Raw genomic sequence first — 27,003 nt, 5'->3', positions numbered from 1 at the left:
TGGGATGAAATGCAAAGCAACACCTGGTAAATTCGCAGCTTTCAGCATAATCACAGGTCATCACATTGTAAAACAAGACGCGCTAACCCGAGTCATTGGCGCGCAAAGGCAACATAATGTAGGGAGTGGCCTCGGCTCTGCTGCACTGATCTGAAAAGAACATCTTGTAGCGAGCAGCCGTTTGAGGACGTGCTGGGTCCTGTTTTGTTTCCTGTCGCTGCCCTTCTACGCTAAAAAAAATATATATATCACAGTCTAAAGTGATGAGAATCAGCCACATGCAGACGACCACCACAAAGCTAGTATGACAAAGAATCGACTTATTTGTCACCGTGCGGTGCACAACAACTGCCGCCGCGCCCGACCAGCGTGAGTGCGAAACCTGCTCTGTTCAATTCTATTCAACGCTCTGTGTACTGTGTGGTCGATGGCCACTTTTATTGTCTCATAAGTCAATTAGCCTCCTCAGGGGTGCGAGATAATGGCTTCTGCTCACTGATAAACATCAGACAGCTGGGAGTTGTCACCAAGCCGAGCCCAGCGTATTCTCCCAATACAATAGGGCGGATTCATATTTAGGCTCGCTCTGCATGAGCTCGCCTCAGTCAGTCGCTGCACACATAAATCAGCGGCGATCCATAGATCAGTGTGTGGGCTCCATTCGGATCAATAGAAACGTGTTGCCGCGAGCTGTTAGACACAGTTATTACACAGGATCAGACGTGCTGCGAGGCCGATTGATGATAAAAACTCTTTTACCAGACAAAAAGCCTGATGCATCGATGAGGCCCAGGGATGATTCATGTAATAGGCTGGAACGAAACGGCGACCTCTATAACAGGTTCAGGTCAGCAACCCCCCCGCCCGACCTCTTTAAGTAGACACTGGTCCGCCATAATGTCGCCAATTCAGCACCATATGGATGCACACACACACACACACGCACGCACATGCTGTCATGTGAGCACCCAGAAGCAGATAGGCCAACAGAGTCGGGTTCATGAACTGATACATATTTCCAGCTGTTTTATTTATCCTCCTGCTTCCTTCCTGTCCTGTTTTTTCTCTCCATCCATGTGGGGTGAGGTGACCTTTATAAGCTCAAACCCTCAGGCTGCCTCGTGGAGCTGTGAAAAGCAACTTCTTACCTCCTGATTATGTGTGTTTGGAAGTAGAGTACAGCTAATATTCACCCTGGTGTATGGACGCAGATGTCTCTAAGTATTTCACTGCATACTTAGTGCAGTTATGTGCATGCTGCAAATGAGTTTTTGCCTCATTTGTAAGTAAACCCTCGGTGCACTTGTTTGGCATTAAATCCTCTTACAAGAGAAGATGGCTCATTTGCTGTTTCCTGCTGTTTCTGTTTATGTAAAATACAGTTTGCACCTAATGCGATGCTTGTGATGACTGACATTTTTTGTTCCTGCTAGACTTGATTTTCATATTTATCTCGGGGTTGGTGGATTTAAATTTTTTTGTGTCTGCTGCCTGTGTGAGTGTCTGTGTGTGGGTGTAGGGTGACGTACGCTTTCTCAAGGCAGTCCTCTCTGGACATGTTCTGTACCAAGAGGTTCGACGCAAGGTTGAACAGCTCTTCCGCCCATTCCTGCAGAATATGAAACAAGGACACAGAGTCAGGTGCAATTTGGTGCCATGTGTTTGAAATACATGTTGACATTACTTCATACGTGTGGGAATAATGATAACGTTTGAATTCAGAAAACACACGGTTGCCTGACCTTACACACACTGGGGTTATTGCCTTTATGATAACTGAACAGAGAATAAATTAAAACTTGTTTTAATTCCGTCTATTTATCTGCAACAAAAAAAAAGGAAATTGAGATACTGATCACATTATTGTTGCGCAGCCTTTTCATCGTTTTAATTAACCTTTGTGTCATGAGATCAACCGGCTCTTTCTAGCTTTCATTTCTGCAATCTTAGCAAATAAACGATTTCTTTTTTGCCTTTTATTTTTTTTAACGTTTCCACCTCTCTTACAGGAAATACTTTCACAAACACTGACCTCACAGATATGAATGGAACACCTCAATTAAAACACTGAGCAGTTAAAGTATTTAACAGCTGCTCGTTGTATCTTCATACAAAGTTATCATTATTTACCTTCGCTGTCTCCTCCTGGAAGGCCATGAAGTTCAGATAGGTGATGTTGACCATGTCAGGCCCGCTCACCACCGTCAGCATCCTGTTCTCCATCTTCCCCGCCAGGGTGCTGACATCCAGAAGCTCCCGCAGTTTGGCTTCCTGAAGAGAGAAAGAAAAAAAAATCTCATCACCAAGATCTAAAAACAATAAAAGTCATCAAGTCAAAAAATCATTTCACGCATACACTTATCATGTCTGCATTGATTAATTAACAAGTCGACATTATGTTCATAAGGCAAACCGATCGTAAAGTGATTCAGTGCTTTTGTACAGCTCGTAATTGCATGATAGTCCACAGTGGTGTTGGAGGTGTGTCCATAATCACATGCAGCAGCTCATTACTTAAAGATTCTCACAACTGTCACACCATATAATATTTATAATCCTCTTATATCAGTAAAAAGGAAACGTTTTTTCAAATAGGTTGTATATACACCCAAGTCCACAGCATGTTAATGCCCCATTGGGTCTTACAACTTTGAATCCATTCAAGTACACACTTACAAAATATTTATAAACAGGCAGGCCCACCAAACGTTTTGAAGGGCTCAAATCAATCAACAAAATAAAAAAATAAAAAGTATCCAAATGGAAAAGAGGCAGTACATTTTTAACATTCACACAAGCCAACAAATGGCCAAAGAAAAATCCATAACCTTGTCAAATGGTTTATACCAAGGTAGTAAAAAACTCTATATAAACAGACAATCTGTAAAAAAAATCTATGAACAAACTTGAGAAACCCTGAGATCAAGGTTCTCATTCACTCCCAAAGGTGTGACAGTCTCTAACTGAGTCATCCAATATCCCTCACATTTCAGGAGATCGTCCCCTAAGTTGACACCTTGTCTTGAAATTTGAGCCCTCTCAATACCAGAACACTAAAAATGTGGTCAGGGGATGTTTATGCAAAAATGTAGGGCATCTGGACCGTCTTTGTTTGCATTTCTAAGAGCAATTTGTTGGTTTTCCTTTGTTGTTTTGGTGGGCCTGTCCTCCCAAAACACAGCTGTGGACTGTCATGCAATTATGGACTCTATTTAAGCACTGTGTCACTTTATACTCGACCGAAATGTCAACTTTTTTTAATAAATCAATGCAGTGTGTGCAGGAATTGATTTTTTCCTTTCGAACTGGATTTTTTCAGGCTACTCGATTCCCTGCCCCACAAAAAGAGACAAAGCAAGTGGTGTGCATGTCGCCTTCTACTTATCTTATGCCAGCATGTAACCCCAGCTGCATACGCACTGTCAACACCACACCTTTACAACAGTGGGATACAGTTCAGCCCAACCCGCATCCAAAACACAGCAAACCATAACAGCAATTTCCTCAGTGGGAAGGCAAATGACACAAAACAGCCATGGAAAAAGACGAGGGATGCTTTTTTTCGTTGGGGAAGTGAGAGATATTTCTGCTTGCACTTCGTCTGATGGCCGATTTGTGTGATTAATGAGAGGTCAGCGGTCTTGAGTCAGCGTGTGAGCGGCGGGGTGAGACACTTCAGCCCCTGTGGGTCCTCGTGTGACTTGCAGATTCCATATTACAAAAGCAGCGAACAAGGTGGGTTAAGCCGAACTGTTATAGGGGACATTTTTAAGTGTAAACCAGTTAAAGGGGGCATGAACTGATATTAAACGGATGACATGGGTTAACTCACTGGTCCAATATGTAGACTTTTACTGTTACAAAGCACAAAAGACCTCAAAATATCTGCAGGGGATACATGATTTTATTTACCCACCAGTGACCCGCCGACGACTCTCCAACTCCTAAAAGCTTAATGCTTTTCAGACCTTGCTTTCCAGCTTGTTTTCAGTTCAAAGAACATCCTCCCGTCTCATCACATTTTCAGCTTAACCGTGTGAGATGGTACGAAGAAAAGCAGCCAACGCACTGCAGTACCTTGTGAGCACGCATAACATCACAGGGCAAAATGTTTCCTTATAAAACCCTCAGTGGATTTACTTTGCTGTGGAGATCCCGCAAGTATACTGTTCAGTGGGATTTTGAATGAATGCTTTCACAAATACTGCAAATTCATGAGAAGAAATCACGTTACATGAGTCTGTTGTCGGCTGAAACAAAATATCGGGTGCTGGCAACACTTCAGTTCACACAAAACATAAAAACTCTTAAGGGTTTGTTTTCATTGGGGGTAATTGTCGGAGGAAAACTAAACCAAACTAATTTAAGCAAATATACATTTAGGCAGCTCATCTTTGGTACCAATCAAGTAAAAAAACGAACTACAGCGTCTCTGAGATGCAAGGCGGGAATAACAATGATCTTTTTCTCTCCTTTGTGGCCCGTGCGCGAGCCGCATACAAAATGGTTGCTCCAGCTTAATTAACACAACAAAAAAAGCCCTGTAAAGGATTTTGCAGTGAAAGCAAATGAGCTCCCACTAATTTAACCAATCACACAAAGAGCATTGTGTCCTGTGTCACGCTGATAAATGTCCTCTACACGTCCCTCACACCCCCAAATCAAATTGTGTGGCTTAGTGGCGCCCGTTATTATCGCGCTGAAGTTTTCCGAGGCAGTGCATTTTCTCCATCGTGGACTCTGCCCGCTCTGACAGCCTGCCTGTCTGCCTGCCTCTCACATGAGCATTCGCAGCTTGGGAAGCTACATTCTCGAAAAAATATCATCTCCAGGGTAGAAGAAGGAGATTTATAACTAACCGTACTGCTCATTGAGAAATAACATGTTGTGATTTGCAGATGACTCTCACTCGGCAGGTTAGAGTGACACCATCCCGAGCTCGACCACCAATCAATTGAACGCAAAGTGCTGATTTGAATGGGAATCCATCACTGTCCAGTTATGTATTCTGAACACCACCGGCCCCATCAATCAAACCATAAAAAGCCACTTTCAATTTGCTAAAACACACTGCGCTCCAAGTGCCCTTTGAGGGGGCGCGCTGGCAGAGCGGCGAAGATGAAAGGCTTCTGAGAACAGACGAGACGACAGTAAGATGCATATTTCATACATTACAGCGCTCGAACGTCAATACAATTTCATACTGTTTTGATGCTACTTGCAGCCATTAGCTGAACGCACAGCTCATCTCTTTGTAAACAGTCAGCGCAGGGCTGAGCTGCAGGCACTCGCGTCACATCAGCTGGTGAGGCATCAGCAGTTATGTTGGGAAAAGACCGAGTCAAAGAGAAACGAACCGATGTCAGGGGGGCGAGCCCTGCCGGACAGGAGGAGAGGAGGAGGATGGGGAGGAGGGGGAGGGTAGAGAAAGAGAAGTAAAGCCATGAAAAGAGACCAACGGAAGAGGAGAGGGGCGGGCTCAGCCATGTGAGTAAATGTAATTTGTGCTAGTGCATTCTGGGAGCCGTTGGAGGGATGCCGGAGGTCCCAGTAACCATGAAGATGGGAGATTTAGAGCCAAACAAGCTAAGGGTGGGGGCTGGTTGGGATTTAGGTTGATGGGACGTATAAGGATCAAAAATACACCATATTCCACTGAGAGCTTCTGTAAGAAACATTCACTGTTCTCTGATGTGAATGGCTACTATTCATACAGCGCCTGCGTGTCAATGTATGTCATGTATCCGTGTATCCATGCTCAGGTTTGCATGTGTTTATTCAGGCATACACAGTTGCATGTTAGCAGCTGCGGCGTGCCGGCACGGGAACTTTTCTCAGTCACTTTACATTCAGGTGGAGCCGCAGCCTGAGGACATAAACAGACTTCCCCTTCCTGTATTAGTTTGTCACAAGGCCCCTACCTTGTCACCGGCCATGGACTGCAACTGTGTCACACTCTGCTGGGCACTAGGGAAAGGATTCAGATTGGCAAAGGGAAGTCAGCCACACCTCAGGTCATTAAACCCGAAGCACGGCACCTGTCTAGACTCTCACGAACGCACACACATCCACTCGAGAGCACGCATGAATTACGCTGCACAGGTAGGAAACAAATCAAGACACACACGTGTGAATGCACACATGGCCACATGTACACACCGGATCAGGGGGCACTAGATCAAAGGAAAAGTCAATATGAATGATTGATGATGACCCGGCTACCTACACAAATGCCACTCAACACTTCACAGGTTGCTACGATGCCAGATGTTATAAGATCCACCTTAAAAAAGAAGCAGAACAGATGTTGCTTCATCTCATCTGCATTGTGGACAAGCAGCAGGGGCAATATTTCAATGCTTTTACGAAGTGTTTCCCATAAAAAGAATATGCTGGGGCGGTTGAAATAATCGATTAAGTGTCATGGATAGCTGCTTTAATAAGTGAACAGTGCCTCGTTCAAGAAAGGCGCTGCTTGTGAACAAATTGATGTTATAGTTCCTTCAAAGGTGCTTTTTCTTTCTGTGTAATGCACCAGCTTGCACACAGACACACAATTCACAGCGCAGCGATTCCATTTTGGTTTTGGTATGCACTTTGTGTGACCCTGCCAAGTTGTGCAGTTTGTTGCACTTCACGCTACATTTTTTTAAAACGTCTGCGCTTGTAAAAAGGAAAGGATGTTGAAAACGAGTTTAAGAGATTATTTTCAGGGTTTCTGGATACAAATATTAAATATTACATGGTTTATATCATGTGGCCTTTGAAAGCTGGTGTATGCAGTCAGATATTATCATCATCTGCTGTGTGTTACCTCTTCTGACCTCACACTTTCACACAGTCCTCATGAATTCCTCATCCCTTCATATGACAAAACACCCAATTTTACGATCTCCTCGACCCCAGAGAACCACAGGTAGAGATAAATATAACCTCACACGAGCGGAGGAGTGAAAGTTACCAGGCTTAAACGTCAGTATTCAGAGGAGCGAGTTTTAACGTATGGAGCTGTGACACTGCGGAGCAGAAGTGCAGGTTACGAGCAGGGCACCAATCCTCCTGCTGCTGGATAGCCTTGTTAACTAACAGAGCGGCAAGATGCTGCTGGTGGGGCAACAAAAAAAAATGCCTCGGGCCTTTGGAAGGAAATTATGGGATATCAAGCTGGGGAGGATGCGCTCATTCTGCCACACAGACAGTGTGCAGGCGCATTTTTGGTTGTTTACATGCACCCATGTGAGGGGGTAGACGTGTCGTGGCACAGAGAAAAAAACGTCTTCATCTACTCATGTACGAGTAGCTAGCTAGCTAAGTTAGCCGACGTTACACCTCGGACGATGCGAACGCCATTAACGTTTACATTGTGCACTGTCATGAGTGTGAGCCTCTCATCCATGAGTAGATGCATGCTTCTTTCTGCACAGTGATACAGGAGAGAGAAATCACACTGGGGAGTCAAGGTCTGTGGATTAGGTTGAGTACACAGGTCATGATTTCTGTAAAAAGACATTGCTCTTGAGTTTTTCTGATGTATTTTTTTTGGCACTTTGAGCTCCAGAGGCCGAGTGCCATCCAGTTCCATTATATTCAAGAGAAGGCAAACATCCCTGCGGACAATATCTCCAAAACTCGGCACCTCAAACCAAAACAATCAACATGGATAAAAAGGACTACAGGTAAGAGGAAAAACATGTGTTTATTTTATTTTGGTGTGAAATTTCCCTTTAAGTCAATGACCTTTAGGTCCCCCTACTGTTGTGTGAAGGGTTTGTTGAAGTGTGTCTATTTGCTTTCATGTCTATCAGCCGGTATGAGAGTCTACAGAGCATTTCACCTGCAGCAAAGCTAATCCCACAGACGACTCCCTCTCCTGGCGATGCAGTCATTTATTTAAGAGGGTCACGCTGCATCTGCAGAGCATGTTTAAAACATTAGCCACATCATAACTTACACCGACAGAAAGCACTGAAACATCGATCCCATTAAGAGAAGGAGCCCCGTCTTTCTCATCAAGCCGAAGCTGTTTCCCGGAAATTACCTTAGTAATCATCCACGCACGCACAGACACAGACACAGACACCAGTAGACACACAGGTATGTACTGACTGTGGTTGTAAGGGATGCTTTTATCTATTCTCACACTTACATTTCCTTGCATATGACATTCTGCACATGCCACATGTACTTTAACAGCAAAATGTACAAGATCTCAGCACGGTGGCATCATATATATTACATCAGATACAGAATTCAACTATTTTCTTTCATCAGAAAAAAACAAGATACTTATAAAATGCTCAGTGCAGAAATGACAGGAATTCAGCTTAAAACTTTTGACAAAATAAATACTTCTGCTGCTAAACCCTAACCCTGTATGCACGAACACATGCGTACACACACACACACAGAGAAAAGAAATCACACTTTACACCCTCGCAGCAGGGAAACTACTGTATGGACCATTTGTACTACAGGGGGGACACTATGTAGTTCAGCTTTAAAGCTTTTCTGCTGATCAAACGGCCTGTTTGATTCGGCTTCAATAGCAGCAGCCTTTCATAGACGGATGGGAGAGCTGTCTGCTCCCATTACAGCTCTGCGGTTTCATATTTTAAACTTCCAAAGGTTGGAAACTGCCTCCCTAATTTTTCTAGCTTGTGGTGAAACTCAGCCACCATACAGTGCATGGTGAGGATAAGCCGCGGATAAACCCCTCACAAACAACTGCACACGATGAAAGAACGTAAATGAGAACAGGGGAGGATGAGACGGAAGGTGCGAGGGAATCAGAGAGAGGGATCATGAGGGAGTCTTTGATTCTGAGCCATCCGTCTCTCCCGCCGCTATCTGCATCCTGCTCTCATCCCCCTTCGTCTGTGTGTCTCTGCTTCGTTTTTATTATTCTCCCACATGGTCATAATTCATTGGAGCACTCAAGTGTCAGTGGAAGCAGAGACCACCACAGTTTCACGAGGCGGAGAATTGCCCACAAGGCCTGGAGTAAAAGGTCAGCGCTTCATCAGTCAGCTGTCAGGTGATGCATCACTGACCACAGTATGGAACCAAGTGTGTACACATTTGGCACCATGTGTGTGTTTCTGTGTGTGTGTGTGTCTGTCTGTGTGTACCCCTGCAATCACAAGCCAAAAAAGACCTTCTCAAAACTAGGAAACAGATTTGCTACGGGTCGCTTGTCCTGAAATGATGCTAATTTCATAAAATTCTACTTATTTTCCTTGAAGCCTTCTGGCTTTCTTGCATGTTATGCAGCTGTACTGGCTACTGTCCATAAATGAAGCATCAGTAAGCACAGTGTGTGAGTTCAAGGATGCAGAGTAGCCTGTACTGTAAAGTGTATTTTTTCAAGAGGAGAACATTAACCCTGCAAAGAGAAATAATTTCCCTTTTTTCCTTTGAATTGCATGTGTTTGATTAAAGGGTTTAATGGTTAAGGAGTGGATTAGACAACATGATTAGAGCACCGCTTTAGATCATCATTAGCTCTCCGCAGCATTACAGTTGTCAGTGGTGATGTGTCGTTGCCGCTCACGCATCGAAGCACAGGTTGAGAAAAATGCGTGGGAGGAGGCCGAAAGCTCATATGAACTTAACAATCCACTCGTTCTTGCTCTCCAATAGGGGCATTTCATTAACCCCCGATGCGGTGAGACATGAAACGAGAAGACGGAGGGGTGGACAGAGGGGAGACGGTGAGCGCATATCACGCCATTTCTAAAATGCCAGCACATCAGCAATAACTTGTGCTGACAGGCACCCATTTCCATTTCTTAGGGAAGTGGGCTAACGTTCACACCCGATGGTAATCATCCCATGATGCAGAGTGGAAGTGAGCATCACAGACTTTAAGGGAATGTGGAGAGTGCATTTCTTAAGAGAGCAGATACAAAACGACCTTATTTCTCATTTTATCACGAGCGATCTAATCATAGCTTGCAAGAACTTATTGCAGTAATTCCTCTTACTGATCAGACTCCATTCGACAGCACAGCAGGACTGTCAACGTTTCAGTTTGCCTGCAGGGCAGCTGAAGTCTCCACTCCAGGCAAAAAAGTATATGAAAGAGTTTGACAAAATGAGGTGTGTTTGATGTATCGGTCCAGAAACGTTTACAATTTCATAGCACGACTCTTAATTCCACTCAGCATACTAAAACAATCTGTTGAATTTTAATGCCTGGGGCAGTAACCATTCTGAACAACTGGACATTATATATATATATATATATATATATATATATCTGCAGCTCGCTGTTGTGTATCAATGTTTTGCATAACTGTGTCGTTTGTCTTTGTCACATTTATTTCCAGTGCAAAGATAAGATGATAATAACAACATTTTTCTGATGAGATCGTGAACTCCAAGCAGTTGATTTGATTATAAATCTAAGAACAAAGGTTGTTGGGCTTAAAACACCAAATACATCCACCTACAGTATACAAGAACAGATTCTGAACTTTGAAAGGAAGACAAAAGCCACCTGCACTCTATCACAGTGTTTAAGTGGAATAAAGCTGCATATGTCTGACAGCTGTTGACAGCCGTGACTGCAGCCCAGGCCAGAAAATGGCAGAAACTCCTAATTCAGTCTGCCACCCCGCATTTAAAAGCTCTCGACATCTCATTCGGCTGCTGTGTCAGTGAGAAGAAACACATTTAGTTTCCTATGAAGAATGAGTCTTCATTGGAAACACAAGGAATTTCTGACAGCATCTGACTGCATACCCTCTCGATAACTAAATCATCTGATTTAACTGTCACCCGACAGACACTGTCACAAAGAATGGGCCACAAAGGAGTTTTCACTGCTTCTGACGTTTCATTCACTGCGTTTTTTTTTTCCAGTAACTCATCTCCTGATCTGGAATAAGTGTGTCTGCTTTTGTGATTGCACGTCCCACAAGAAATCTCACCAATTACAACATAACAGTGCTTAATAATTGCCGGATCAAGATCAAAACCACTTCCTTATTCTTCAAATAGCAAATCCAGCATGCTGAACAAATGTTTCTCATTTTATGGTCAACATGACCTCTTAAAAAAAATAAAAAAACAAGAAAAAAGCCTCTATTGACTGCACATGATGACCGCAGGGCTTTGAAGAGAATAATGCTCCAGAAATGCGAAAAGGAAATTGGACAATCTTGCTGAGAAATCTGCTTTGCTCTGGCATCAAGGTAACATGAAAAGCATATGAGAAATGACACTTGGAGGCTGTGTAGAGATGATTGCTTTGGGGAGGGAGGTGAAGCTTATATTTTATTTTACAAAAAAATACCTCCCCTAGTCTTATTTATCTTTTCTTTGGGACTCTCCCCATGACAGTCACCCCCTCCTGTGCTGATAACTCAAAGTAATATATTAATGGCAAACAAAACAAATTAGTGGTGGAAAACTGCCACTTCTGAAGTCTAAATAAGTGAACCAGACACAGAAAGCATCTCCTCGCTTCCAAAACATATTTTTTAATTGTTTGTTAACAGATACAAAACGTTCTTTCAATGTGCTCCTGCTGGATAAATACGGACAATTATTTCGCTGAAGAACTCATTTGTTCTTTAAAGACACATATGAGACTGTGAGATTTTTAATAATAAATATCATCATGAAGAGCTGAGTAGAAGTATAAATATAGGATGAGAAATATATTAAAGGAAGTCTGAGGCAAAGATGCATCACAGCCTCCTTTTTGCAAAATGAGAAAAAGGTTTCAAGATAAAAAATAAATATTTTTGTGCTTCTTAAGTGCACAATATATAATTTCTGCCAAGAGGGGTCTCTCTATCAAAACAAAACAAAAGACAAGTGTTGTGTGCTCAGCTGATCAGAGCTGGCCAGCTCAGGTGAATGTGGGTTCAGGACCAGACCTTCAGGAGGAATAAACACCCAGAGTCACATCGGATTCTGATTCCAATCTGGAGTCGTTTACCGACAAGAGGAGGGCTCAGAAAATAAGTAGCACGTAAGTAACACGAGGCCAAAATTCTCTTCGCTGGAGGTGAACACACCATTAAACAGCCATCACGACGTAGTGTTTTATTCATGTTATGTTTAGTCTCGCTGGCCGACTTCCTTTATCAATCTCTGAATCTCTCCTGGAAGTTATACCGACAGGTGACCAAATGAAACGTACAGTACCATTGGCTCAAGTAAACTTGGGTTTGAACATCCTTGGAAACATTTTGGATAATGCAAGTACGCTGTTCAACAAAATACAGTATTAAACAAAAGTGCAGTTGTTCTTATCATACCTTCAGTCAGGTGACATTTGAATTTTGGGGCCTCCAGTTGTATCCAAGATTTTACTGTCCCAGACAAAATTTGAAGAGGAAGACGCGGATACAAAAATGGAAACTATGAAGAAAATAAATGTTTTGCACTAAACTTCAAGGAGAATAACTTAATTATAAAAAGCCGTTTTTAGAGTCTTGATGTGCATGTTCACAGAAACCCAACCATAACTCACACCAACACCTGGACAAGACGCCAGAGAATACACGATAACACTGCCATTAATGGCAAAAAAACAGACTTTCAGAGCAGATGCCTGAGTAAAACAGGGAATAAGAGACCTGCAGGGACGCAGACTGCCAGTATGGATTAAGAGGGAGCATAAAAGCTTGGAGGGCAGGACATAAGGATAATTATACAGAGGAGACCATCCCCATCTCTGTGACGGAGAGTCCCTTTGCACCTCAATTCCTGAAAATGTAGCCTGCATAATAATCTGTTACAAGGGCACACACTCTTAATGCACTAGCCAGATGAGGTTGTAAATTTTACATACGTTCACAAAAGTGCGTCTGTGCACACGTGTTCATCTAAGAGTGGGTCGGCGTCCGAGGGTGAGATAGTACGAAGGAGTGAGAGAATAAACAGAGAAAAAAAAAGAGGCAACAGGACGACTCACGCTGTGTGTGAATCATTGGGAAGGAAAGATGGAGAGACAGAGAGGGGCAAGGGGCAAGTTTGATGAGGTGGAAGTAGTCTACCTGGCGTGCACTCTTCCCCTCGCTGGCTGAGCTCACATTGGGCAGACAGGAAGGCAGAGGCACAGACAGGAAGGAGCTGACCTCAGATACACCACATGAACTCCAGCAGGAGAAAAATAATCAACCGCTGTGACTCACCAGCTCAGCACTTCTCATTAGAACAAGCAGCAAAATCTAACACGCAGCATACTCGGTTTAGTCGAGTTATGTAAGAAAACTATATACTGCCAAAGATAAAGCTGGCAAATGTCAAAAATTTGGCTCACAGATTTCTAAAGGGTTTTGAGTGTGACATTGTTCGCTGGCATCTTAGAAACATTGAATCCAATAAATGAAATTCAGTTAAGGCTGGAAGAGAAATTCAGAAGTGAAAGACTGTAAGAATTATGAGGGTAGAAGGTAATAGGCAAAAGCAAAAATCAATTTGACACCATTCCCTTCATCATAAAATGGTATAAAAGCAAAAACTTGCACAAAGTTTGTTATTCTGACAGTTATTTTCCTCTCTTGTGCCACTTAAACGCACTTCCTCCATCTCAGCGTGCCCCAGGTTTTCTGGTCATTACTCCCACCTACTCTCTGTGAGTCACTCTCATCAGTTTGAGGTGGATGAACTCCATTCTGTTCAAGCTGTCCATCAAGTTGCAATGTTACAGTGGCACTAAAAACAGCTCCAGGGCACAGGAAACTGGCAGGTACATAACTACAGTAATTATCCTGTAGTCGTACAGAAGCTCTAATTTAGTGCGGAGCAGACTTTGGCAGACCGGAAAATGAAGGGAAAATGCTGAAAGCTGCTCACAGCAAACCAGTACATACAGTTCAAACACACATGGAAGCAACAATGGCATGCACGCTGGCATGTAAGAAGGCACAGATGCATGTACACCTACGCGAAGACTAATAAACCTGGATCGTGCAAAAACAGATGAAGCAGAAATAGTCACATTTTTCATGCGTCGCTGAGCTACACATGGAATTTCCACCTGCTGGATTCTCTAAGTGACCATGAACTCTTACTTCCATGTGGAGGGGGATATCAGGAGGGGATTGTAAGCTAGCAGCATAAAACCATATAAGACCTGTCAAAGCAAGCGATATGCCAAATCATTTGTGCCCCCCAATATTTAAACCAACCAAATGTTCAAAATCAGCCTGTGTGTCTGAAAAGAGGGCCATTTCCAGGCCTCCCTCTGGCACCCTGCTCCAGCCCTCCAACAGCCAGAAGCCCTAAGGAGGGAGGCCCCGCAGGGGAAATGTCCACAACGGGGTCCAAGAGTAAATAATTTATACGAGTCCCTGTTGGCATGGTGCAGCCTTCGGGCTGTAGATGCTCGGCCACTGCTGCTGTTGTGAGGAGGCAGCATATGTCCTCCCCCTCTAGCTGTTTCCATTCTTGCCATCTTTTACTTATACCCCCCTTCCTTTCCTTCTTGACAAAACACAATATGCTGGGCTCTTCGCTGCGGAGAGGACACTAAGCAGATTCCAACCCCAATGACATCCTTACTAATTCCGACCAGAACCAATCAGGTTTATTGGAGGACATTCCTGCAGTCCTGAAGGGGAGGCGGCGGGGGGAGGGCTGTGTAGCATCAGAAGTAGTCGACATGCTGTATAAAGTAATAGTGAAGCTGAAGAGAAGGGGCTGTGCTTCGTCTTTCTGCTGATGGAGACATACGCAGAGACCTGGCTTTATTCATCCCAGCTTGGTCCTGATTTGTTGGTGCTACTATGAATGACGCACACAGGTTGTACGATAATACAGTAAATGTATTCTTGTAAACTACAATTCTCAAGTGTACCAGCCTCTAAAATAAGACGACGTTGTACAGAGACAGGAAACTTTACCCATGCATCATGAGCAATTTTTGTTTTTACACCGTCTGATAATTAGGTTTAATCACCGCCAGCCGGGGTAATGATACGGCCTCTACACAACAAGATATAGTAACTGTGAACTGCAGGAAAACAAACAAATAAAATAAGGCTAAATGGAAGTAGAGACAGGGGTGTAAATCCTGTTTACCCTGCTGCCGTCTGGCAAGCGATACATAAGTAACCACTGTCATACCACCAGATAACAGAGCAGGTTGTGATACTCATAAACTCATCCTACAAACTCCACCACAAAATGGTTTTATTATTCTGACTTGCTGATTAATTTATTCATTAATATAACTTTTGTTTCTTGCTTAGGGATTAACTTTAATTACAGTTTTAAGTCTGGTGGTATTTAATGAATATATTGATTCTTTAATCTTGTATCTTGAATGAAGAAAAGAAAGGTCATGTTCTTGTTGGATAAAAAGCTTTTTTATATTCACTCACTGAACTATTGGCAAGTTCCTTTACAGGTTTCTTCATTGTGACTGGAAGTTATGGGAGTTTTTGTCTTCTATAAGGTGACATCTGAAGGGGGATACTTCAGATTGGATTGGAGAAGTCAAAAGTTGGATCGCTTAGCAAATATAGAGCTGTAGCGAGATATGGAGCAGTAGTGGACTGTTAGCCTCCACCTGTGCATTATTCAACCCTATTGTTCAATCAGGAGGCAAAGGATGAGGGAGAAATGGTTAATCAGACCTCAATCATATTCTTTGGACTGTGCTTGGAAGTCTGCCCCATGATATCAGCTGGCTAGCTACTGGAAACAACCAATAAGCTAATGGTCAAGCACAGTTTTATTACATGTGCAATACATGAACCTGACCTCAGGAATATTTTAGCATTAAAAATAAGATGGATTTTGCATAAAATATTAAGAAATCACAAGGATACAGGAATTCCCCTGGACCTTTCTTTTTACTTTGACTTTAAACCATCTCAGTGAATTCAAATTGTGAATTCACATAATAGAAGTAACACTCTTGAGACAGGCCTGCCATTAACATGAGCCTCAAAGGATAAAAAATCCATCATTAAATCTACAGCCCTGTATTCTCACAGCAGATCTTGACTTCCTCAAATCACAGCTCATTATTTTGCACGCTTCAGACAGCACGGTATGCTGGGTCAATCAGGCCTTCACAAAAGAAAGTCTGAGGAAACGGTTGTTTAGCGCCACGCTGTCAAACCAGTTCACATACCACTGTTGCGCACACAGAGAGCAAAAGTGACTGGGTGACATAATTCTGTGCATAAACAACCCTAATTGGGCCTCCAAATCCCTCTGCAAACATTTGACGATCCTCGGTAAGCATCGTGCAGTGATAATTGTGATTTATCCTCTGTCTCTAGTCATCATTTAGCCTTTTGCCATCATTAGCTACACCGTCACACAGAGAGCCTGCTGTCCCGACATCCCCAGACCATCTGCCGGGCAAGGCCATGCCAGCCACCAACCAAGCAGTCACCTACCACCATCGCATAACGCCCCATTTGGTATGGCATCTGTGTGATCCACTGATCTGCCAACAAAGGATTACTGAATGTTTAAACAAGCTCTTGGACATTTAACAATATTCAAACGGCCATCTAATCCTATGGTCTATGTTGGAGTTGACAGTGATCTGGGGACACCCCATTTCAAGATGCCACGGTGTTAATGACACACATGATGGGCGAAATCAACACTTCAATGCGGAACGAGCCTCCGTATCTGATTGGCTCTGATTCTGTGTGACCGATCTCTGATAAAAGATGATTATCAGCGCACGCTTGTTCTGTACCCGACAACAGACACCTATGGCACCTCCAAGTTTAATTAGATGGTCTCGGTTTCCTCATGGCAGACCAGGAGGCTTGTCTGGACAAACTGCCCCGCCACCTGGTTACAAGACAGACAATCAAAAACAGCTGATTATCTGAGAGACCTTTGACTTGTAACTCGCTGCTAACATTGGGATTTTTTCTGTATGAGACATGAAGAGAGAGAAACATCAAAATCCTCAGTTTTCAATTGAGACGCTGTCTGCTGCCTTTGTTTCTTGGCCGCCCTTCAGGATTAGAAACAGAGCAAATTATAGAAACAGGCTGGAAGGGTATAAACATTGTCTTTTCTCAATGTTCTTATCCACTCCAGAAACTTGACAACTGACATTCATATCAACCCTTTGGGTACACACACACTCTCTTCACAATATAATGTTAGTAGAAACATGACAAAAATAAGAATTTGTGAGCTTAGTTAGTGCGGATCCAATATTGTCAGCCAACCGTGCCAAGCCAAAACATTTACGACAAATCAAATCAGACATTCATGCTCTTTTCCCCCCTGAAGTAGTGCATATGAAAACTGTCATCATGGTTGGCCGACATAATTACAACTGCCTCGCAATAATGTGAGCGCATATGGATGAATGTCCTGCAGGGAAATGTCATCAATATACAGTGCACGGGACCAAACGGCAGAGAGAGACATGACCGTCTTTACTGGCAGGGACTCAATATGTCCTCCTCAAGCTGAACGCCTGCCAGTTGCTTTAGATAGTAATAGTTCCTACTGTGCAGCATGGAACAAATGGTCTCTGAGTTGCACAGCTTGGCTTGGAGAAATGTTTCAATAATTGCTGTACATTATGTTTCACGGGGCGTTAAAATAATTCCACCTGTTTTTATGCAGAATCCTTTTATCTGAACATATTTCTTCTCCTGATGTTAATGGAGGGATCTGCCTGCCATACAATGAATGTTAAACAAAGAATACTGTTTGAAAGGTAATGAAGTGTAGCCAAAGGTGTAATGAAGTTAATAAGAATAACAAAAGGAAATAGAGCTCACTTTTTATTTTAAAACTTCACACGAGGCTGTAATACTTCTTAAATCTGACATGTTTTTCCAGAGAGTGTTGTCAGCATCTCTGGTAAGTGTTACGCTTGTGAATCTGAACCTGCAGTCTGTCAGCCTGCAAACCATGTGGTGTCCAGAATGGATGTGGGGGGACGTTCGCTGGCCAAACAAATGGCTGCAGCGAATGTTCTACAACTTCCTGTGGAAACAAATGCACAGAAAGGGAAATCATTCAAGAAAAAAACAGGATCGCAGTTGGCGGATCCAAACTTGGATCATCATTCAATGGAGAAAAACAACTGAGAGAGAAGAAAAAAAAGAAAAAGTGAATGTGTCTTCTGTCTCCATTTGGTTTACTCCATTGGACAGGAAATAGTTTACGAAAGCTCTGCGGTCTCTAGAGCAGCAGCTTTACGGATCTGGCATTTTCTTTACAAACCCTCCTGAGGTTTACTATCGAAAACCAATTAAGTCTTTGGCGTGCTTGTGTGCTTGGAAGAGATTGTCGAAGCGGGTGAGAAAGGTCACCCGTCTCTTTATGTGTCGGCATTGGAGAGGTCCCTTAAATACACATAGGCGCAGACACACAAACTCATGCATTTATACATGAAGCCACAAAAAGATCATACCCATGTGCGCTACGCCCACTGGTCTCACCTATGTGATTAATGGTGTAAGCAGCTGATTAATGTGACCGAGGCGGCAATCAACATAATTCCCAAGAACCGCTCCCATCCGTCCTCCACGATCAGCTCACCACATATCTGTAATGCATAGATGGATGATAGGGGTATGGTGGAAAACTCGAAGGAGATATTGATCACCCCAATTAAATCCGCACAAATTAGAGAGGAAAGAGGAGAAACTCTCTTCTGCCCGCAGGCTCATCTGGATGTTTATTTAACTATGCAATTGCAGTCTGTTTCCAAAATGAGATATCTACGGTTTGAAATGATCAATGATCATTAACGGTGCTTCATTAGTGCTGCTTCATTAGCCTTTGTGATCATCAGCAAAGTGAGGCAGATTATGGTTTTAGATTAAAGTTATGAGAAACATTTCATTCAAAAACTTTTAAAAGGTAGATTATTCGAAAAATCTTTCGGAGAAATTAACATGAAATTGGTTCTGAAGCTGTAACACACAAGATTCATATCTCTATGGACCCACAGAATAGTGAGCCTTGAACGTCATGTTTTCAGGGTTTTGATTGAAGAGCAGATGCTGCCAATAGACAGTGTTTTGGTGGGAGTTTTGATACATAATGAGACAAAATCAAGTGTTCATTCGAGCAGAAAAAACTTGTTTTTTCACTCTTGTCCCTCAATCACTTTGAGAATCACAAGTCTGGAACAGCTAACAGATCTCACCAAATGTTGCTCCAATTACTGCAGTTAAACAAACTCCCAAGACTGACGGAGAGACATGCTGTATGCTTTTTCAGCCAAAATAGACTGATAAGAGAAGCGAGCAGAAGAGAAGAGGTGTGAATGTTTCTAGATGAGAGGAGGCTTAATTAGCGGTGATGTGATTGTTCCTACGCTCTCCTGTCAAAGGGAGAGCTACGGTGTGTCAGGGAGCCTTTCGTGCCTTGTTAGCTCCGTGTTCGTCCTCTGCTCCTTATGGTTTCCATGGTAACAGACCTATCTAACTGGTCATAACCCCTCACGCTTCATACTCACCTGCAGGGTGGGCGCTGTATATTGGTGCGTGGTATGCGTGTATGTTAACTTATGTGTCCACAAGACGGTGTGGGGGGGAACTGAAACTCTCCACTGGTCAGTGGCATTTAATTACATGTTTTTTCTCCTCCACTCACAATCTCTTTTTAAAGCCTTAGAGTCTATATCAAATGAATGGCTCACCTGTGACATAAACCTAATAAGGTGCACGGTCCGTCTCCCAAATGTAGTAAAACATCAGCATGCAAAAAAACTATTAAGATCCCTGATGGCTGAAAAAGAGCTACTGGCTCAATATATTGACACTGGCACACTGATTGTCCCACATGGAAGAACAGCTAAATGGAGACCAAGATCAGTCGATAGTCGGACCGCAATGAGTCACTGATTGTATAGGAAGTCACCTGTCGAGGCAGGCTTAATGAGTTACTTTTAAGAATGATGGTTGCTAAACTTGACAATGCTGATGGGTCTGCCAAGGGTTCCTGTATCCCTGGTGGTACATCTGCAATCACCACTGGGTACATGGAAAGATTTTGGAGTAGCTCAGCTCAGGAGAAAAAGTAGAAATGATGACTGGATTTATTGATTTAAAAATGAATAAAGGAAACTGTTGAAAATAGTGAGCTTAAAGTAATGGATACATATTTAAAATAGTAAGCTTTAAAGGGGCAATATGTATATGTATATAAATTTAGCTGAAAACAAATGATGTATTGGTATTACAGAATTTAGCGTGCTAACCAGCTAGCCAAATCCCCAAAAGGAGTCCTAAACTAACTTGGTCCCGAGCTCGCAGTCCAAACTGCTAGCTGCATGGCTAACTGAGCTAACTAGCTATTGGCAGCTACAGTTAGCGGTTATTATGGTGATATGCGCCCTCCAATTTGTTTTGAGAATTAACTTGACAGGTGACACATTTGAGTAGTGCACCTTTAAGTAATGGATAAATGGTTGAAACAGTTACTAAAAGTCATGGATAAATGTTTAAAGATCGAGCTTCTGCTACTTGTGGCAGCAGTAGGAATGCTAACTTGACCAACGTTCCCTAAAAAATTGAAATTCATTTGTGCGAAAAATATTATCATAACAATATCCACTCTTTGCAGTGTTACTTAACATCCATTTTAAAATCAATTGTGACAGGTGGCGTTCATAAAGGCGTACGTGAGCTCATCTGCCCGGGATGGTGGCTACATCTATCTATCTATCTATCTATCTAGACTGTAAGTGTGGATTGGCCTGGCCCTGCCTGTACTAAGTAAAATGAAAGACAAATGGGTGTCTGTGAGAACACCGATTTTTCTTCAGCGACTCCAATGCTGACTCTCCGCTGGCAGCAGCTCTGCTCTCCAGCCTGAGAGTTCTCGCCTCGGCCGGTTCTTATTTGATCAGCTCCACTTCCACTGGGACGACCTTTGCGGGGTTAACAAAATGTCACTGCTGATTTCACTGCAGGCATCAAGTGACTTGGAGACGTGTGCCAAGTTCCACAGGAATAGACTGACACCAGTACAGTGACTTAAGAAAAGGGTCATCACGAGCCAACAGTCCTGCGATTCATTTGTTTACGCGTTGATAACTTCTACTTGAACACAAACATTACTTTGTTTTGTCACTTTTTAGATGGCTTTGGGTCATTTTGCATCTTGTGTTTAGTCTATTTATTTGTTCTGCCATTTTTTTTGTTAAATACTACTGCTTTTGTTTTTGTTTCCCTCCCCTGCTGCTGTGTGTCTGAACTGCTTTGTAATTTAATGAGACTTTGCGATTGCTTGGTCTTCTGTTTGAATTTTCCTTGATACAATGTGCAGCACACAGAGTTTACTTAACTAAATTCAATAACAGGGACAGCCGAGAAACAAATACAAGACTGTGAATGTCTCACATTATTGGATGGTGCAGCTTGTTTGTGGAGCTTAGGGTGAAAAATGATTCTTATCTGTTTTGGCTGATCCAAGAAGCAAACAAACAAAACCTCATATCCCCTGTTCCCTCTTCTGTTCTCTGCATTACCGAGCAAAAATAACACAAAGAAAAGAAAGATCCTACACAAATTCATGATAGAGGAGTATATTTCTTGGAGACATTCCAGGTGAGGTTCTGCACAAGGTGGGAACCTTACCTGCACAGGTGCCTCATTGTGCTCCTTCTGGCCTTTTCACAGAGATAGTCATCTCTGGACCCACTTGGGTAACTCTCCCTCAGCACCGACACAGGCCACTCTGTTCGTCATTACGGTCTCTATTTCATCTGTTCATTCATTCAGTCATTCCTTTGCCTCATTCATCCTGGTCCAGCAGCTCTGTCTCACGTTAGCCAGGAACCGGAGACAGCTTTTGAGGTACTCCGAAAGAGAGAGCGAACATCACCTTCGATTTCTCCAAGAGCGATAATGAGATGGCCGGCTTCAGACCGAGGGAATTCATCTGTGTGCAGGGATCAACTAAGTAATTGACTGAGGAATCAAACCCAAATCCATCTGGGTCCATTATGCTGACCTTTTCTCTTCTTCGTTTTCTTAACCCTGCCCCCCTTCCTCATTCCCGACTGTCTGCTGTTGCATCGATGCGTGACGGTGATCAATTGCTCGCCTTTGACGGACGACAAATGGTGCCGCAATTTATTTTATGAAAATCAATGAGTCCATATACCTATTCACTTTAATCACCTGCCATTTGCCGCCCCAATCCCCTTGATGAAAGCAGAAATGAGGAGCAATACTATCGGCATCCAATCTCTTTTTTCACATATTGGCATTGACAAATTGACTGGATTGACTCTCTGATAGAGAGAGCCGGACTGACTAAGAAGAGGGAGTGATAAAAGCTCGGGTAGAGTGATGTCATGTTTATTTCAGCGACCACCATACCACGCCAAGTGCCGTGAGTATGGTGGCGTGCGTTGCTTGTGTGTATGTGTGTGTGAACCATGTCTAAAACGGGAGTGTGTGGGAGTTCTCTCTCCAGACGCTGTCAACTGACAGACAGTTTCATGCCTCCGTGCACTCAAACGTCTCTGAGCAGAGCCCGCTGGGGAGGAAGGACGAGCCACACTTATATTCATTCACATTTACCACAAACAATTGTCTCTCCCTCCCTATTTTGATTCAATTAATTGTGCTGTATGGGTCTATTCAACTGCACCCCATGGGCATTCTGACACAGCTCCTCATTCTTCCATCGCAAAGCAAATATAGAAGTGTCACATTCATTTTCAGCATGACATTTCAGAAGGTCTTGATATCGTGTGTTTTATGCTTTGAAATTGAGAAAATAACAGCTGCTAACCACGACTGTGGCTCTGTAATACACCTCAGTACTTTTGGGTACAGGCTGAAATGTGTTGCAGCACCACTCGATACAAACTGTAACTGTGTAACTGTTAACAATTTTGATAATGTGTTACTACAAGTCCTTTCTCTTGGCAAACAGAGAAAAAATCACTGATTCTAGATGATCAAATGTGAATGCTGGTAGTTTGTGTTTGCTAACTTTGTGACTGGCTCTGTTGCTGTTGGTCAGACAAAACATTTGAAGTCTCTCTGGACTCTGGAAAACTATGATTCGATTACATTATATTACATTAGCTCAGTGGAAACTTTCCTTTTGAAGAAGCACAGGATGTGCAGCCCTCATATCTTTAATGATTACACCACAAACAATTGATTTATTGATACAAAAATTGGCAGATTACTTGATTACTTCATGATGAAAATAATCATTTGCTCCAGTGTGCTGTAAAGTACAGAAAGCTGCTGAAAACATTTTGCCAGTTTCAGACTGCATTTCAATGTAGGCATTTTGGAAAAAATTGCAAAAGATGGCCATCACTGTTAAGGATCATACAAGAAAAACAAAAATAGCATTTACTACCAAAGGTTAAATCAAAGACATCAATCATTTGTCTTCAGATAACACTTTTAAACCATAAAGTATTTAGTTATCACATAAAACTAAGACAATAAAAGATGCTAGAATCAGAGAAACTTTTTTGCTGAACACCGTGTCCCAACTTCCTGCAGCACAAGCAAACGTCAGCGACAAAATCAGCATGATTTCACTGCGAAGGTACACGATGTGCTTTCTATCAGCAAGAATCATAGCTGATTGGACAGATGCACAGTCCGTATTTTTAAAAGGAAGCCATTCGATTGTTGTTATGGTTGTCACTGCTAAGTTAACGACGATGTGTTTTCTGCTTTGTGGTTGCGGTTTATGTTTTGCCGTTGCGATCTCCTTGTTGTTGTGTTTTCACATTTGCTAATTTGATTTCCAGTTTGCAGATGTGTTCTTCTATTTGCTGTTCTGGAAGCGATTTGAGCTTTAGGGCCGTGAAGGTGAAATGAGGAGTTATCTACCATCTCCATCTCCTTTTACTGCAAAAACCTAAATAAGGTGCCAGCTGGTGGGAAGTTTCTGGTAAGAAAACACACATTCTCTCCCTTCTGTTGTCTATTTTGTGTGTCATTTAAATACAACAGTATAACACTTGAGTGGTTAAGTCTCCACTCCGATCTCCAGCACACAGCTGAGAGGTAAGTGGTTTGTTTACATGATATAACAGAATGCATATTTAAATGGATTCAGTGTGGACAGCAAACATCCGGCATTGTGTTGTATCCTTAAACCATATAGTACATTACAAATCCGTACTGTTGGTACCAAAGCAAAACATTATGCCTTCAATCTCTCTATTTCTCACACTCACTCCCTCTCTCTGTCTGTCTCTTAGCCTCTCTAACAAATGCCTACAGAGGGACTCATTATCATTGATTGCGCTCCTAAAGTCTCCCTTTACATTAAGCTGCTCATCCCTCAAACCATCAGTGCTCATTTGTGCAATTGCCATTCTTAAGGATTTGATCATTAATACGCTGCAAAAACACGAACCGTCTCAAGTCCACTACTTCAACACAGTGCCATTAGACACTAATCTACAGCCTATCGGGGAGAGCATGGTGCGCTGCCAACATCCATCTGACTACCATAAATCTCATAGGTTAGCACTGATCCCTGCATGTCAGCCTGTAAGCGGGGATCAACTATTATTTCTCTTTGACTACAGGGGGACCGTGTAGTCTTGCAGCAGGTGAGAGTGGGGTTTGAATTTCAATTAGTCTCTCCGGGATGCTGTTGGCATATACTATTTTGTTATGTCTACACAGCAGGCTCATGATTGCATCATTACATCACTGAAAATAACTCTACATAGCAGTCCATACACGCGCACACGCAAATAAATCAATCACCAGCTCGGCAATAAGCTCACACACAGCTCAAATGTACTTCAATGGCTATAAATGTCTGGCATCACAATGTACAATATGCCACCAACAGCAGAGGCAGTGGGATGCACCTGAATACTCATCACAGATGTTAATAAGCTGTATTTAGGGTGCAATCTTAACTTAAACTTAACCAGGCACTTAAAATGAGTCTACAGCGTACATAACAGCTACACACTGTCAGTGAACTCATGTTACCTACTGCTTCCATGCTTCCACGGCTATTCATCTTGTCATGCGGGGAGTGTGCTTCAGCTGTGTCCAGGGTCACACAAAAGGCCTTGCCCGCTCTCACATCGATAGATCTGAAGGGCTGTGATTGTTGCAGCTGGAGCGCATACTGTGACCCCGGCCTTCATCGATACGCACCAGACTGCACCGATGATGGAAATAAACACCGCCACTGCAAGGGCCCAGACCCTCGAGCGCCTCAGAAAACAGCCTTCCTCACTACTACGGTTGTGTTTCTTTTAACGTTTGCTTTGGTGTTATGGTATCAGTGATGTGGCATCAAAAAATGTCGTCTCAGGATCTGGCTCTGAATTTCGGTTAGAATACAAAGAGTTTGGTTGTGTGCTGCTCCGCATTTTCCAAAAATAAATACCAGGACATCACTGCCTGTTTTCATGATTACTCTTTAAACTATGTAATCACCGCCTCAAACACAACCATAACACAGCCGCTTTGAATATGCATTGATCAAGGGCAGATCTAAAGCCCACAGTAGCCTGCTGCGTACTCGGAGGAGCTGTTTAGCACTAACTGCTGTGGGAGATGGAGCTTTAGCCGACTTTGTTGGCCAGACAGAGCGGTGGTGATAATGGCCTGCTGGCCTCTCCCGGATCCTGTTACACTGCTGGGGACACACAAGCTGCTCTGTATTTAGCAGCAGCCCTCTCTTCTGTGAGCTCAGACTGTAACGGAGCTGGCGGCCACTTCCTCTCGCCTCACAATAAAAGTCTGAAGGAGCAAATAGCCCAGGAGGAAATGAACATCCAAGCCTTGATTCTGCCGCCGACCTCAGTCCATTTATTACTTTATTTATTCACTATCAAGACAACATGGAGCAAAGAAAGCAGAAAAGGAACCTGCTTCCTTTTTTTTTTTTTAAGTGAAGTGTTGCTGTTGATTTACAGCGCCTAAAATAAACTATCCATCTTTTAAAATTAGCACCATCATTCATTTGATGTTTTAACTGCACACTGTAGCAGCATGATTATGGTTGTTTTCCAGTAATTTCCATGTGTTTCTCTGCTGATAACAGTGGCTGCATCAGTCCAGACGGCCCAGATCTTTGTAGACTATCCTCTTTGATGACACTCCAGAAACCAATTTGTTCCAGGGCTGAAACTACCCATTTTTTTTCATGGCTGACCAATCTGTCGAATGCTTTCATCAATTAATCAATTATCTGTTGTCAATATAATCTCAGAAAATGGCGAAAAATGTCGATCAGTGTTTCCTAAAGCTCAGGAGACGTCCTCAAAAGAAATTCAGTTTGAATCAATTATCAAAATAGTTGATTAATTTAATAATTCTTCACTCGCTGCAGCCAGGATTTGTTTCATCTCAGCTGACTGTGATTATTATGTCAGTCAGCAGTACCTCTGTCTGATCATGCATGTACAGATGGATAAGCTACATGATCCTCATGTCTTGTTTAACATGTACACAGCAAAATAAACACAGAGCACACGGCAGACTCACGCTGGGGTAAGATAAGGATATCTGAATTATCAGACATCACTCTGTCTGCACATTCTGGCCTCCCGCAGCGTAACAGCCGCTCTGCTTGATGCCTTACCTCCATATTAAAAATGAAACGATGTAAAACACTGAATCTTTAAGGTTTTTCCATTTCTAAAGTGTATATTACACGACTGAATTACACAGAAGTGCGAGCAGAACATTTTACAGACAGTTCGGTCGTCAAAGAGACGGACTAAAAAGCATGTAATTCTGTCTGTCAGTCACCTAAAGTAAGCAGCATGGTGAGATGCTGATTACATTTTCCTCTTGCCAGTACTGCTAAGAAAGAACAATTCAGAGACAGATCGCTTCCAGAAAGCAGAGGGACGTCTTGACAATATGCCCCTCACAGAGTGGAAGGAGGCAGAAGGAAGGATCTGATCTGAATACAGTTATGTGGAAGTTAGTTGCAAGGTAAAGTGCACACAACAGGTCGCAGATGTGGTTGGCTTGAGCTGTTTGGCTGGTGCTGAGGAGAGAGAACATGCTGTGCAGGAACAAGCTAATCTGCTGATTTAATAAAGAGACGATATAAATGGAGGGT

At 42.8% G+C, this 27,003-nt stretch overlaps 1 protein-coding gene across 11 annotated transcripts in view; it reads right to left on the bottom strand.

The window, feature by feature from the left end:
- The window catches only part of plcb1l (phospholipase C beta 1-like), a 173,641-nt gene that overhangs the window by 49,702 nt on the left and 96,936 nt on the right, over positions 1–27,003 (bottom strand). For all 11 annotated transcript variants that reach the window (XR_014624543.1, XM_084378455.1, XM_084378458.1 and 8 more), the window contains 2 exons: positions 2,131–2,271; positions 1,530–1,609 (listed from right to left, as the gene is read on the bottom strand). Coding sequence is in view for 10 of the 11 variants with exons in the window: in XM_084378455.1 (XP_084234581.1) it covers positions 1,530–1,609; positions 2,131–2,271 (221 nt within the window). In the remaining variant the exon portion in view is untranslated. The remainder of the gene's footprint in view (positions 1–1,529; positions 1,610–2,130; positions 2,272–27,003) is intronic.

The sequence above is a fragment of the Pagrus pagrus genome (assembly GCF_965226575.1).
Source record: "Pagrus pagrus genome assembly, chromosome: 16".
In the NCBI taxonomy this organism is placed as follows: Eukaryota; Metazoa; Chordata; class Actinopteri; order Spariformes; family Sparidae; genus Pagrus; species Pagrus pagrus.
The sequence above is the reverse complement of the archived record's forward strand: the minus strand, read 5'-3'. Positions and strand labels throughout refer to the sequence as shown.